The following is a 14,129-nucleotide window of genomic DNA, read 5'->3' as shown; positions in this document are numbered from 1 at the left end:
GAAAAAATATTGTAATAATTATTCATTTTTAAAATATATTAAGATATTTTTAATATATGGTATATTTAATATTTTTTTTTTTTTTAAATATTTAAAAGATTTTATCCAAAAATCTGAAATCATTTGAAAAGTGTATGAAAAAAATATTAAATCGAGGCCCAAGTTAAAAACCTCCCGAATTGTAGATGTTTCCAGTTCGGTTATTTTGGAGTGTACTTTACAAGTCAATTCACCACAGCTGCCAGTTGAGTTAATAGAACTACAGTGAACCGACTCTGCTGCTTGTTTGATTATGATAAAACATATAAATACAGCAAAGTTGCAATTGATTACAAAACAACTTTACAGTTTATGGAAACAAAGTTATATCAGCAAAGTAGTTAACTAAGCATTCAGTGATTTATTTTTTGCTTTCTTTCAGGAAAAACTCAAAAAGGCCATTTAGCTCTTTTGTGTATATTTTTGAAGAAAATGCACCATAATTTAAAAGAGAAAGTATGCTAAAGAAGTGCATTGAATTTTATGTACAGAATTGGCATGTGTTTATTTATGCAGTTTGGGGATTGTTTTTGCGTATGACATATCCTATGTGTCTTCATGGCCTGTTTTTTGTGAACATTTTTAGTTACTTATATTTTACCAATGAAAATATCTGTGAATTGACTAAGGCAATTAGTTACAGGTGTTACAGTTAATCTTTGGGTGAGATGATATGCCAATATGTTAGCCAAAGGTAGCTTTTACTCAAGTAAGAAATGCCTATCCAAACCCCATGCTGTTATTACCTGGGACAACTGGAAACAGGTGAAGTGAGACATTGCCATGGACAAGATGTCTGTTATAGCTTGTTACATGGTATTATTCTTAAAGTCTGGCTCTGCTCACCGTGTAACCAAAGCCTATATATCAAGGTGAGAAGGGCTTGGCGTGATGTTATAAACGTATTGGAAGAGCATTAACAATTTGCGAGAGGATTTTCTTACTGAAGTAAAATCCCTTTGGGGTTCACTTATTAAACTTGGAATTGTGTAAAATGTAGAAAGGGATTGCTAACTTAAGGTCCAAATAGCCAAATATTTGCGATTCCCTTGGAAATTTTTCACAACAGCCGATTTAGGCCTCGATTTAATATTCCGGCATAAGTCTTCCAAATGATTTCATATTTTTGGCTAAACTTTTTAAATGCTTCGTTCAACAAATTTAAATATTAATATACAGGGAGCGAAATGAGTATTTGCGGATTTTGAACGTTTGTCCACTGACAAAGAAATGATCAGTCTATAATTTTAATGGTAGGTGTATTTTAACAGCGAGAGACAGAAAAAACCTACATGTTTGACGGTGGGGAGGGTGTTCTTGGGGTCATAGGCAGCATTCCTCCTCCTCCAAACACGGCGAGTTGAGTTGATGCCAAATAGCTTGATTTTGGTCTCATCTGACCACAACAATTTCACCCAGTTCTCCTCTGAATCATTCAGATGTTCACTGGCAAACTTCAGACAGGCCTTTTACATGTGCTTTCTAGAGCAGGGGAACCTTGCAGGCAGGATTTTGGTGTAGTGTGTTACCAATTGTTTTCTTGGTGACTATGGTCCCAGCTGCCTTGGGATCATTAACAAGATCCTCATGTTTCTGGACTGATTCCTGGACTGAGATCTTGCATGGAGCACCAGACCAAGGGAGACTGACAGTTATTTTATGTTTTTTCCATTTGCGAATAATCACACCAACTGTTGTCACCTTCTCACCAAGCTGCTTGGCGATGGTCTTGTAGCCCATTCCAGCCTTGTGTAGGTCTACAATCTTGTCCTTGACTTCCTTGGACAGCTCTTTGGTCTTGGCTATGGTGGAGAGTTTGGAATATAAATGATTGATTGCTTCTGTGGACAGGTGTCCTTCATACAGGTAACTAGCTGAGATTAGGAGCACTCCCTTTAAGAGAGTGCTCCTAATCTCAGCTTGTTACCTGTAAAAAAGACACCTGGAGCCAGAAATCTTGCTGATAGGGGATCAAATACTTATTTCCCTCATTGACATGCAAATCAATTTATAACTTTTTTGATATGTGTTTGATATGTGTTTTTCTGGCTTTTTTTTTTTTTTTATTCTGTCTCTCACTGTTAAAGTACACCTATCATTAAATTTATAGGCTGATCATTTCTTTGTCAGTGAAAAAACGTTCAAAATCAAATATATATATATATATTTTAAAAATATTACATTTTAAAAATGTTTTGATAATATAAAATCATTTTAAATGTTTATCCAAAAGTATTAAATAATTTAAAGAGCTTTACCAACAATATTAAGTTGAGACCTTAGTGAATAAATGTCCAAGACTTATGATACTTTTGTACACCTCATTAAGCAGTCTTTTGACTTATCAAGTTTGACTAATATGTACTTTTTTTCAAATTATGCTACTTCAGATGATGGTGAATAGGACGACTGAGGTACTTCCATCCCATTTTCTTTTCCACTGCTTTGTTGCATGCATCTTTTTTTCCATATACCTCCATTTTATGTTGGAGTGTTTTTGTTTTAGCTTACATATTCCATGTGACAGTATGCCTATGTGTAAAATAAATAATTTAGTAGCATTAAAGTGGGTAGTACCAGATGGGTAAGCATTTGATTCATATTTTAACGGTGTTGCTCCCTGATCTAACACCCTTAAGGTTACACAGAATGGGTTTTCAGGTGGGAAGGAATGGATAGCAGATTTTTCATTGCTGTGTAATGAAATCTGAAGGTTATGTAATAATTTATTTTTGTGCCAACATTACTGTGTGTGTGGCAGACGGATGGTGGGAGCTTTGAGGGAGGAGGGAATGGGTCATTTAGAAACTGGGATGATGTAAGTAACAGGATAACAGGGAAAATTGAGATGAATAAGGAGAGACTAACAAAAAAGGAAAAATAAAATATGTATTTTCTGAAAAGACTTGTTATATTAAATTCTAACCTGGGAGAGAGTGTTATTATATTTTCTAGATTTTGAATAACCACTGACCAGCCTCATATGTACCTCTTTATAAATGCTTAAACCATAAGCAAAAAATTACAACAAACTGTCTGTTAAAATGAGCACTAATTAAAAACAACAAAATGTGCTTTCATTTTAAACAAAAGAAATATGCTAACATGCCTTTACCTTTGTGGAGTTAAATTCTGGGATCAAACAGCCACACATCACGGGACCAAGCAAACAGAAGATCTTAAAGGACCACTATAGGCACCCAGACCACTTCAGCTTAATGAAGTGGTGTGGGTGCCTGGTCCAGCTAGGTTTAATCCTTTTTTCTATAAACATAGCAGTTTCAGAGAAACTGCTATGTTTATATTAGGGTTAATCCAGCCTCTAGTGGCTATCTCGTTGACAGCCGCTAGAGGCACTGGCGTGATTCTCACTGCATGCGCATTCAGCCCAGGAGGAGGAGAGTCCCCCGCCCGGCGCTGGAGAAAGAGGTAAGTTTTTAATTCACATAATGATTACTATATTCCACCCCCTAGAGCCTGGCGGTAGGGGGACCCTGAGGGTGGGGGCACCCTCAGGGCACTATAGTGCCAGGAAAATGAGTATGTTTTCCTGGCACTATAGCCATGTCATTTCTGCTTTACATTTACCAGTCATGGGTTTGCATTCAATGTTTTTGTCGAAGCTCTCTGAAACTCTCTGAGGTTGCTTTGTTGAAAACTACACAAATATGGTGAGCACAATATAGTAATCATTATGTGAATTTAAAATATGTGCAAATAAACACCTAATAAGGATTGAGAAGTGAAACTTATTAGAGACATTTATTCGTCAGAAAACCTTAAAATTATAAAAAAAAGAGAACCCCCACAGGGCAGTATTGCACAAATTACAAGAAATAACACAATGGAAAGGCTCTCAGAAGTGCTGACTCCAACCATATCTGGTGTTATTAGCGTTTTGTAAAGTGTAAAGTTCTGCCACACAGGACCTCAAAGTATCAGGAATCCAAATGGAGGCACACACCGGCCACACTCTGCCAAGTCACTCCACCTCACCCTGTATAGCGCCCCAGATTAAATACATCTTTGGTGCCTGAGCAGATCCATGCTGACTGCCAATCTCCAAAGACCTACTTTGTTCTCCGAGTCCCACTAAATCACCAAGATGTCCTGTTTAATTCACAAACTTTCGCAGGACGGTATCACTTTGCTCTCCCATCCCTCATTTTATATCCAACAAACTGGATAAAAGTCACCTTTGTAAAACACATCTTTCATCTGTGGCACTATATAGAATGCGGTATGTAATGAGCCACATACATGAAATGAAAGAAGCCAGGTACACTTAAATTATAAGCATATTGCTAATCCCTTTATTGGGAGTTGTATTCATTTGCTATAATTATTTAGTTTTTATATTCTATAGATAATTTATTAACATGGAGTTTATATGTGACTACCTGGCTTCCCAATTCTACTAATATTTAACAACCCTCTTTCTATGTAAGCACTAGTTTGTTGTCACTAGCACTTACTGGGCTAAAGGAATGAAGGAATTTGTATATGACAATTCTGCATTCTAGGTATAGCATAGAACAGAGGTCAGCAACATATGACACGTGCACCATGCATTGGCACTCGGTTTGCCTTTGCACGGCACTTAAGACTGCCAGAGCTAAACACGCGCTGGTCTACCAGGAGTCCCAGTGGGACTTTAGATATTTGCTACTGCAACCCAAGTGGTGAGGGACAACCCTCCATTCACACATTGCAGCACATAGGGGTAGTGAGCACTTCCTCCTAGTACTTGTGAACGGGAATCCACACTGGGGTAGAGCAGCCTGCAGCACCTTCCGCATCTCTTGCACTTGACCTGTACTTGATCAGCCTTGTTCCCACTGGCTTTCAGGGAAGACACCCACATTGCTAGTTATACACAGGGCTCTGCAAGAAGCCTTTTTTCATGCAGATAATACAGACAGCTCACACACAAACGCACACATTCCCCACAAATACATCACCGACAATCCAGATACACGCACACAACCCCACAAGCAGCCACCATACACATCCCACATTCAATAAGTATCATACACAAAACCACAAACTACTTATGAACATATACAATATAACAGCATACATATTAACAAATACAACGTTACAAAGCAACTTCAGCATCCATAAATACCACAAGCACAAAACCGCAACATGCACTCCTCCCTTTTAAAACAAATTGTACGGCATACCAAGGAACTTCAAGATCTTGTTTTGGCACAGTACTACTAAAAAGTTGCCTACATTGGGGTTAATGTTAAGCACACAATAAAATGATCCATTGCTCTTAGTATGTGGAGAGTCTGTTATCCCTCTGTGTTTTACCTAAGTATACAATTATCCATGTAAGAGAAATCTATGTTTTACAATGTATAAGATTGCATTATTTCACGTTTCTTGAACATAATTAAATTATTTTGCTGCTGTAATCCTTTGAAATGGGGAATAATTGAATTTTCGAATAATTAAAAGATGTTTAGCAATGCTCAGTATGCAGATTAAGGCTCTACCAGCTGCTTGTTCATAGTTCTGTAAGGAAGACCTTGGAGTTAGATGCAGTGTAGGTTTGTTGCTGCATTGCAGAGAAGCTGGGGGAGCAGATATCAGACGCACAACCAGCTTTTCCAAGTGCCAGCCTACGCCTGCAAACAGTAGAACTGCAGATTTAAACAATGACAGAGCTGACATCAGCAGGCGAGTCTGAGGCAGTGAGAAACTATAGAAATGGACACTTCCCCGTTGCTATTGTCAATACATTATCTTTTTTTTCTTTTTTCCCCACTATGCTCACTCACTAAAATATTAACGAAGCAGAATTTCTTGTTGTCTTGTTCCTCATGTCAAATAATGCATAGTTATACATTGAAACAAGGGCAAGAACACCTGTTGCTAAGAATCAGCCATATTGCATGTACAGCCGTGTCACTATTAACACATGCTCAAAGCCAGAATAGCACCATTGTTCGCCACCTATAATCTAGACAATAGATTTAAACTCTTTAAAGGGAATCTGGATCAATCATACTATATGTAATCCATTCCAAAAACCTCAAACTACTATTATCTGTTTTAACTATTGCTTGGCAATATTGAATCAAGGCCAAGCTATGAATGCCTAGAATACGGAATAATTCTAATTTCTACCTTCCGTCAATAATCATTATCAGGGTTATTTCCTAAAGTGAGAATTCAAAGTGCATTTCAAATGGAAAGTCAAAACAGCCCAATGGAAATGTACTCGAAATCATCTATGCATTCATTTCAGCTACTGAACCTGGAAGTCTTATTTTTTACCCCACCATGCACATGGTCCCCTGCCCAAAACGGTTCCATACACTCGACGACAAAACACTGTACATATGGGGTACTGTTGTACTCGTGAGACATTGCTGAACACAAATATGAGTGTTTTAGAGCACTAAAACCTATAATTAAAAAAAAAAAAAAACACAAATATGGCCAGGGTTTGTGACTAAGTGGCTACTACAAAAGACCGGACTTACCCTATTCTGAATACCCTGGGTTGTCTAGTTTTATGAATGGTATGCCAAGATGGGGTAATTCTCATTCCTGGTCTGCCATATAGTCTTAAAGGTAGCATAGGCCATCTAAACAATCTGCCAAACAGAAATGGGAAAACCCCATAAAACCTCCACAGGAGGGTACTGTTTTACTTGTGAGACATTGCTGAACACAAATATGAGTGTTTTAGAGCAGTTAAATATATATATATAATGACAATGATATCATCAATTAAAAAACAAAACAAAACAAAACACAACTAAACACAACTAAACAACATTCAGCTCAATTAAGTGGTCTGGGTGCCAGGTCCATCTAGAATTAACCCGGCCTGCTGTTAGCATAGCAGTTTCAGAGAAACTGCTATGTTTACATATGGGTTACTCCAGCCTCTAGTGGCTGTCTCATTGACAGCCGCTAGAGGCTGCTTCCACGATTCTCACTGTGATTTTCACAGTAAGAAGACGCCAGCGTCCATAGGAAAGCATTGAGGATGCTTTCCTATGGACTGACTGTGCGTGCGGCTCTTGCCACGCATGCGCATTCAGCCGATGACGTCCAAAGGAGGAGGAGAGTCCCCAGCGCCGAGGGAGCCCGGCGCTGGAGAAAGGTGAGTGTTTAACCCCCTTCCTCCAACGTCAGCCCGGTGGGAGTGGGACCCTTTATTGGACTCAATGTAACAAATTTGTTGTGATGTCTGCGCTCATCATAGTACTTAGACTTGCTGTGAATTTGTTCTGTTCTAGTTGAATTGTCTTCTAGTTTGTTTGTTTTTTACATAAAAATATTTTAGATTTTTCTCTGCCTTTATATTGATTCATATCATCAGAAAATATCACTCTGAGTCATTTTTTTCCACCTCCTACTCTACACTGGCTCAAGATTTGTAATTTCCTGTTTATCTAGTATGCGTATGTTTTATGGTGATTATTAATAGATTTATTAATAGAATTGCGTCATGCATATGGCCATGCAGAAAACTTGTCACAGGTACTTATGAAACTTGGATGTTTAATGAGAGAGGCACTGTTTCATTTCCTACCAAATTCTGATTTCAAAAGGGTGGGAAAAAGCAACAAGGAACTTGAAGATATTATATTAAAGGAACAATCCAAGTACCAGAGCCTCTGCAGTGCACTGTGGTGGTTGTGGTGCCAGAAGTGCCCTGCAATCTTAGAATTTAAGTAGTAAAACAGTTTGCTAATCTTTTGATGCTGATCCCTACCTGCTCACAGCTGGAAGCTCTTTTCATTGCACTTAGACTGACAGTGAAGGTAGCAAAACACCACAAAAAGGGTAATACAAGCAAATCTAGTGTTTTATAAAAATGTTGGTTTTCTCCTCTCACTGTAATTCTTACCTTACTTTCACCCTTTGCATTACTGCCATCCATGACATTGCTACATGACTATAAAAAACATCAACGTGTAAAGCTTACTAGTTCAATGTGAAAGGGACACTATAGCATTAGGCATACAAATCTGTATTCCTAATGCTATAGTCTTTATGTCCCTAGTAGGTTTTGGAGCCCCCTAGCGTGCCCTGTAAATAATAAAAAATAAATTAAAAAAAATTCACGTAGGCAACCTTCGGCACTCTAGATGTTTTGGACTACACCTCCGATGATGCTTTGCCAGCATTATGGGTGTAAGAGCATTATTGGAGATGTAGTCCGCAACATCTGGAGTGCTGTAGATTGCCTGCCCCTCGCCTAATCCAATGCTCCTCATAAAGGAGCTTTGGGGACTGTAGCAGAATGTGATGCACTCGCTGCAATGTGACAGTGGTTCTCCTGTCATAAAGAATCCTTGAATGCAATGATTCTCTGACGAGCCATGATAGCTCTGCGCATGCATGTGTAACATCATAGTATTCCTAGGTATGAGAGCTGGGCGATAACAGTTCCAGCTCTCCTATCAAGAGGGTTTGGAAGAGTTGCTTGGAGCTGTGCTTCCAAGTCTTCTAATTATTAAACTAAAACGTTTTAGGGGCACTTACAAGGTAGGATCTGCTATAGGTACTCCAATTCGATGAAGTTTAGCTATGCATGTCAACCAAAGGGGTACAAGCCCACCGTCACTTTTACATCCCATGCTTGGGAGTGTAGAGTGATTCTTGACTGAACTTGGTGGGGGTTTGTGAATAAAGTTTATCAAGGAATTTGGAACCATTTATCAACAAAGCTGGTAGGGAATGGCTCACCAACTGGTACAGTGCATTATGTGGTTTAGATATGTGGTCCAGATTTAGCTCAGTGTGGAGCTAAATTTGAATCATTTTAGAGTTTTATTTTATGTAAAAAAAATTCCAACTAGAATTGCCAAGAATGATTTTGGTATAATTTGTTAATGCACCCACGCATTGATCTCAATACAGTGCCTTGCAAAAGTATTCACCCCCTTGACTTTTTACCTGTTTTGTTACATTACACAAATAGTCTAAGTTGGTGAAGAGAAATGAGAAAAATATATACATGAAACTATTTTTTTAGAAATAGAAAACAGAAAATTGGCATGTGCGTATGTATTCACCCCCTTTGTTATGAAGCCCATAAAAAGCTCTGGTGCAACCAATTACTTCAGAAGTCACATAATTAGTGAAATGATGTCCACCTGTGTGCAATATAAGTGTCACATGATCTGTCATTACATATACACACCTTTTTGAAAGGCCCCAGAGGCTGCAATACCTAAGCAAGAGGCACCCCTAACCAAACACTGCCATGAAGACCATGGAACTCTCCAAACAAGTAAGGGACAATGTTGTTGAGAAGTACAAGTCAGGGCTAGGTTATAAAAAAAATATCCAAATCTTTGATGATCCCCAGGAGCACCATCAAATCTATCATAACCAAATAGAAAGAACATGGCACAACAGCAAACCTGCCAAGAGACTGCCGCCCACCAAAACTCACGGACTGGACAATGAGGGCATTAATCAGAGAGGCAGCACAGAGACCTAAGGTAACCCTGGAGGAGCTGCAGAGTTCCACAGCAGAGACTGGAGTATCTGTACATAGGACGACAATAAGCCGTACACTCCATAGAGTTGGGCTTTATGGCAGAGTGGCCAGAACAAAGCCATTACTTTCAGCAAAAAACAAATTGGCACGTTTTGAGTTTGTGAAAAGGCATCTGGGAGACTCCAAAAATGTATGGAGGAAGGTGCTCTGGTCTGATGAGACTAAAATGTAACTTTTCAGCCATCAAAGAAAACGCTATGTCTGGCGCAAACCCAACACATGACATCACCCAATGAACACCATCCCCACAGTGAAACATGGTGGTGGCAGCATCATGCTGTGGGGATGTTTTTCAGCAGCCGGGACTGGGAAACTGGTCAGAGTTGAGGGAAAGATGGAAGGTGCTAAATACAGGGATATTCTTGAGCAAAACCTTTACCACTCTGTGCGTGATGTGTTGGAAAGGCCTAGTCAAAGCTTAGACCTCAATCCAATAGAAAATCTGTTGTCAGATTTAGATTGCTGTTCACAAGCGCAAACCATCCAACTTGAAGGAGCTAGAGCAGTTTTGCAAGAAGGAATGGGCAAAAATCCCAGTAGTAAGATGTGGCAAGCTCATAGAGACATATCCAAAGCGACTTGGACCTGTAATTGCCGCAAAAGGTGGCTCTACAAAGTATTGACTTTAGGGGGGTGAATAGTTATGCACATTGACCTTTTCTGTTATTTTGTCCTATTTGTTGTTTGCTTCACAATAAAAAAAAAAAAAAAACTCTTCAAAGTTGTGGGCATGTTGTGTAAATTAAATGATGCAAATCCTCAAACAATCCATGTTAATTCCAGGTTTGAGGCAACAAAACACAAAAAATGCCAAGGGGGGTGAATACTTTTGCAAGGCACTGTACACCAGGGCTCAGGAACTTCTGGCATGCGTTCCATGCATGACACTCGAGGTGCCAAACAGGCTCTGGTCTATCAGGAGTCTCAGTGGGACTTCAGTTTTCTGCTACTGCAAACCGTGCAGCGATTGCAGATGGTGAGAGGCAATCCTCAATTTACGCATTGCAACACTTAAAGGAAGTGATCTCAGATTACTTCCTCTCCGTGTTTGTGAACAGGAATCCGCACTGGAATAGAGCAGCCTACAGCAGCTATTGGTGCGCCTGCCCTTGACCTGTACCTTGCCAACCCAGTTCCCAGTGCACCCGAGGGAAGCCACCAACACTGCTAGATATACACAGAGCTGCAGAAGAAGACTCCCCCCTCAAACAAATAATACAAACATCTTGAGCACAAACACACACACAATCCCCACAAAAGCCTCTCACATACAATGCCAAAAGCAAACCCACAAAAAAAACGCACACCACCAAACACACAATGTGATATATCATCCACACACACAATTCCATAAGCAACCCTCATACAGACCCTACATTCATAGGTATCACACACAATACCACAAACTACTCATGAACGTATACAATATAACGACCCACATACACACAAATACAATGTTTCAAAGAAACTGCAGCACCATAAAGTACACAAGCACAATACGGCAATATAAACACCTCAATTTAAAAGAATAAGGCTGGCACGCCAAAGGACTTAAAGATGTTGGTTTGGCACAGTAATACCAAAAGGTGCCTACCCCTGCTATACACCATAAAAACGGAGTGAGTGACAGTCTGAGGGATGTGTTGTTTCATATATGTATATATATATATATTTGTTTAGTAATCAAGGTTAGGGGATGAGTGCAAACGTGGGTTTGTGGGGGGCGGGGAATTCCCAGTGTAGTTTCTAAGATCATATGTTTAAGACAGATAAGAAAAGAAAGATTGTTAGTTATCCTATTCCGTAATTTGCCAATAGAAAATTGTATGATCTCTAAGTGGGGCTGGGATTACTGTAGGCTGCCCTCCAAAAGTTTCTTTGGTTCCTACATGATGAGTGTAAGGATAGCTATGCAAGAATCCTGCTTTTTATAATAATGAGCTTTTAAAAAATTATTTTACCTGTTCATAAAAACAAAAAAAACTTTGCTTACTCCTCCTCAATTTAATGTGGCTGCTTAACATTTTCCAACTTTTTGTTTTATTCGTGGAACCCCGTGCTAAGCCGCAGCTACTTCATCGCAAGTCTCATTGTGCTGTCTAGTACAGTAAGGAAAATCAGTGGATTTGCACATGCTACATAAGTATCTTTCTTGTCTTCTACAGAGTGGTTTTACTCCTCTTCACATCGCTGCGCACTATGGAAATGTAAACGTGGCCACACTTTTGCTTAACAGAGGAGCTGCAGTGGACTTTACAGCCAGGGTAAATATCTTCATACTACATAGCAGTTAGAAGAGAAAAAAGAATGGTATTCTTGTAGCACCTAATTATTATATTGTAAGAATTCTAAATAAACCAACTTGGGCACACAATAACAGCACATAATGATATACCTGAATGAAGAATACAGCATATGTCAAAGCTTGCTCTCACGTGTAAGCAATGATGGGTAATATTTACTAATGTCAATTTGTTCAGAAAGTATATTGATTGATAAATTAGTTTGCAAACAATGGGCTCAATTTAATATTTTGGGGAAAGCTTTTTAAATTATTACAAAAACTTTTTCTAACGATTTATCTATAATCATTAGAAAAGTTTTTGTAATAATTTAAAAAGTCTATGGGAGTTTTTGTACATACAGAAATTGAAATCAGATTGTGATCATTTGAAATGCTTATCCAAAAATATTAAACGGAGGCCAATGTTATTAGAATAAACTCATGTATTTATAACTAATAATATTAGCATAAATTTTGCCTCCGCTAAACAAAATCAACTTGGCTCTTCTCAGTAGCATTAGTGAGCTAATCTTGTTAAGAAAATATTTTTTATGCATACATCTAGAGTCCTAACATGATAGAATTTGCTTCTTAACAGGTTGTAATGCATACTTAATTGGTCCTCTATAAATATAATGGATGATATATAAAAAAAAAATGAGTACACAAATTCAAACAGAAGAGTCACCAATGAAATGTACATGGCTAGTTTCTATGGTGACTGTGATACACTTTTAATACTTTAGACTATGTTTAGACATCAGCCTTTATTCTGCCTGTCATAAGTAAATTACTTGGACAGGGTAAATGGATATTTAATTACATCTGAATGATTTTCATTAATTATTTTTAATAGAAATATCAAGCCATTTAACCAAGACAGATACATTCCGCTTCCGCTAGTTTTCAGTAATGTCCTGGTGTCTTAGAGGATATTAATACCTACTCAATATACTATTTTATCATTCTCAGAACAATAAAATGTTCACTTGATTATTCTAGAAATCTACCATGTGACCTTGAAAATATGCAGTTGGAGAATAAACCACTGAGCTATCTGACTGCTAGGAAACAGTTGCTATTATTGGCAGTTGTTAAAACTAAGACACTCTTGACTGTTGGTAATCACAGATAGCGGTAGATGACTGAATTACTTGTCTTTAGTTGTCACTGTGCTGGTAGGTTAACTAAAAGGCTTTCGCTTTGTAACTTTGTATTACTGTCACAGAATGGAATCACCCCTCTGCACGTGGCGTCAAAAAGGGGAAACACAAACATGGTGAAGTTATTGTTGGATCGAGGAGGGCAAATCGATGCCAAAACCAGGGTAAGACTTCAGTATAGATATGTATGGAACATATACAGAGTGTAAAGTAAGGTGCCCTCCAAATAAAAATAGTCAATAGATCTTGGTAATTCTCCTAGTAACATATCAACCAATCTGACTCTGACTCCTGGTAAACGATCAGCCAATATAACTCTGCCTCCCAGTAAATGATCAGCCAATATAACTCTGCCTTCCAGTAAATGATCAGCCAATATAACTCTGCCTTCCAGTAAATGATCAGCCAATATAACTCTGCCTTCCAGTAAATGATCAGCCAATATAACTCTGCCTTCCAGTAAATGATCAGGCAATCTAACTCTGCCTCCTGGTAAATGATCTGCTAATCTGGTTCTGCATCCCGGTAAATGATCAGCTAATCTGGTTCTGCCTCCCGGTAAATAATCAGCTAATCTGTTAGTTTTGCAGCTTGGCCATATTGCACCAGCTAGTGCTTTTTGAAGGTAGGTTTAACAAAACTGTAACTAGAGGAGTTAAAATGAAAATAAAGACTGTAGAGAGTGTTAACAATAAAGAGAAGGAAGAATGAAAAAAGAAGAGAGCAGGAACAAGAATGGAACAGAAGAGAAATGTTACATAGAAAGACAAAAGGTGCTATGATATACAGGACTGGGATAACAGATTGACAAAAATGCAGTTCTACTAACACCCAAATCATGTCTCTTTGTCTACCACTCAGATCATTTGAAAATTGTACTTCCTATACTCAAAGCTTACAGTTGCCACCTATGATTTCTCAGTTCTGTCTAAATAATCCAGAACTTTCACATTTGTTAAGTAGTACACATGGACCGGGTTGTGGGTGCCATTGGTGTTTGTTGTTTTTGTTTTCAGAGTAAGACAACATTCCTTATTTAACTACAACAATAAGCTTAGAATGACCCTTTAAGCAGGCCGAGATGCAGAGCAGTAGTCACATCCAT

General features: G+C 38.5%; 1 protein-coding gene across 49 annotated transcripts in view; it reads left to right on the top strand.

Moving 5' to 3' along the window:
- Positions 1–14,129, top strand: part of ANK2 (ankyrin 2) — a 540,585-nt gene that overhangs the window by 373,786 nt on the left and 152,670 nt on the right. For 42 of the 49 annotated variants that reach the window (XM_063458296.1, XM_063458302.1, XM_063458295.1 and 39 more), the window contains exons 7-9: positions 2,430–2,453; positions 11,743–11,841; positions 13,090–13,188. In XM_063458296.1, the coding sequence (XP_063314366.1) occupies positions 2,430–2,453; positions 11,743–11,841; positions 13,090–13,188 (222 nt within the window). The remainder of the gene's footprint in view (positions 1–2,429; positions 2,454–11,742; positions 11,842–13,089; positions 13,189–14,129) is intronic. The other 7 variants (XM_063458304.1, XM_063458330.1, XM_063458318.1 and 4 more) reach the window with 1 other exon arrangement.

The sequence above is a fragment of the Pelobates fuscus genome, chromosome 6, assembly GCF_036172605.1.
Source record: "Pelobates fuscus isolate aPelFus1 chromosome 6, aPelFus1.pri, whole genome shotgun sequence".
NCBI classification, from domain to species: domain Eukaryota; kingdom Metazoa; phylum Chordata; class Amphibia; order Anura; family Pelobatidae; genus Pelobates; species Pelobates fuscus.
This window is presented reverse-complemented; position numbering and strand designations above follow the sequence as displayed.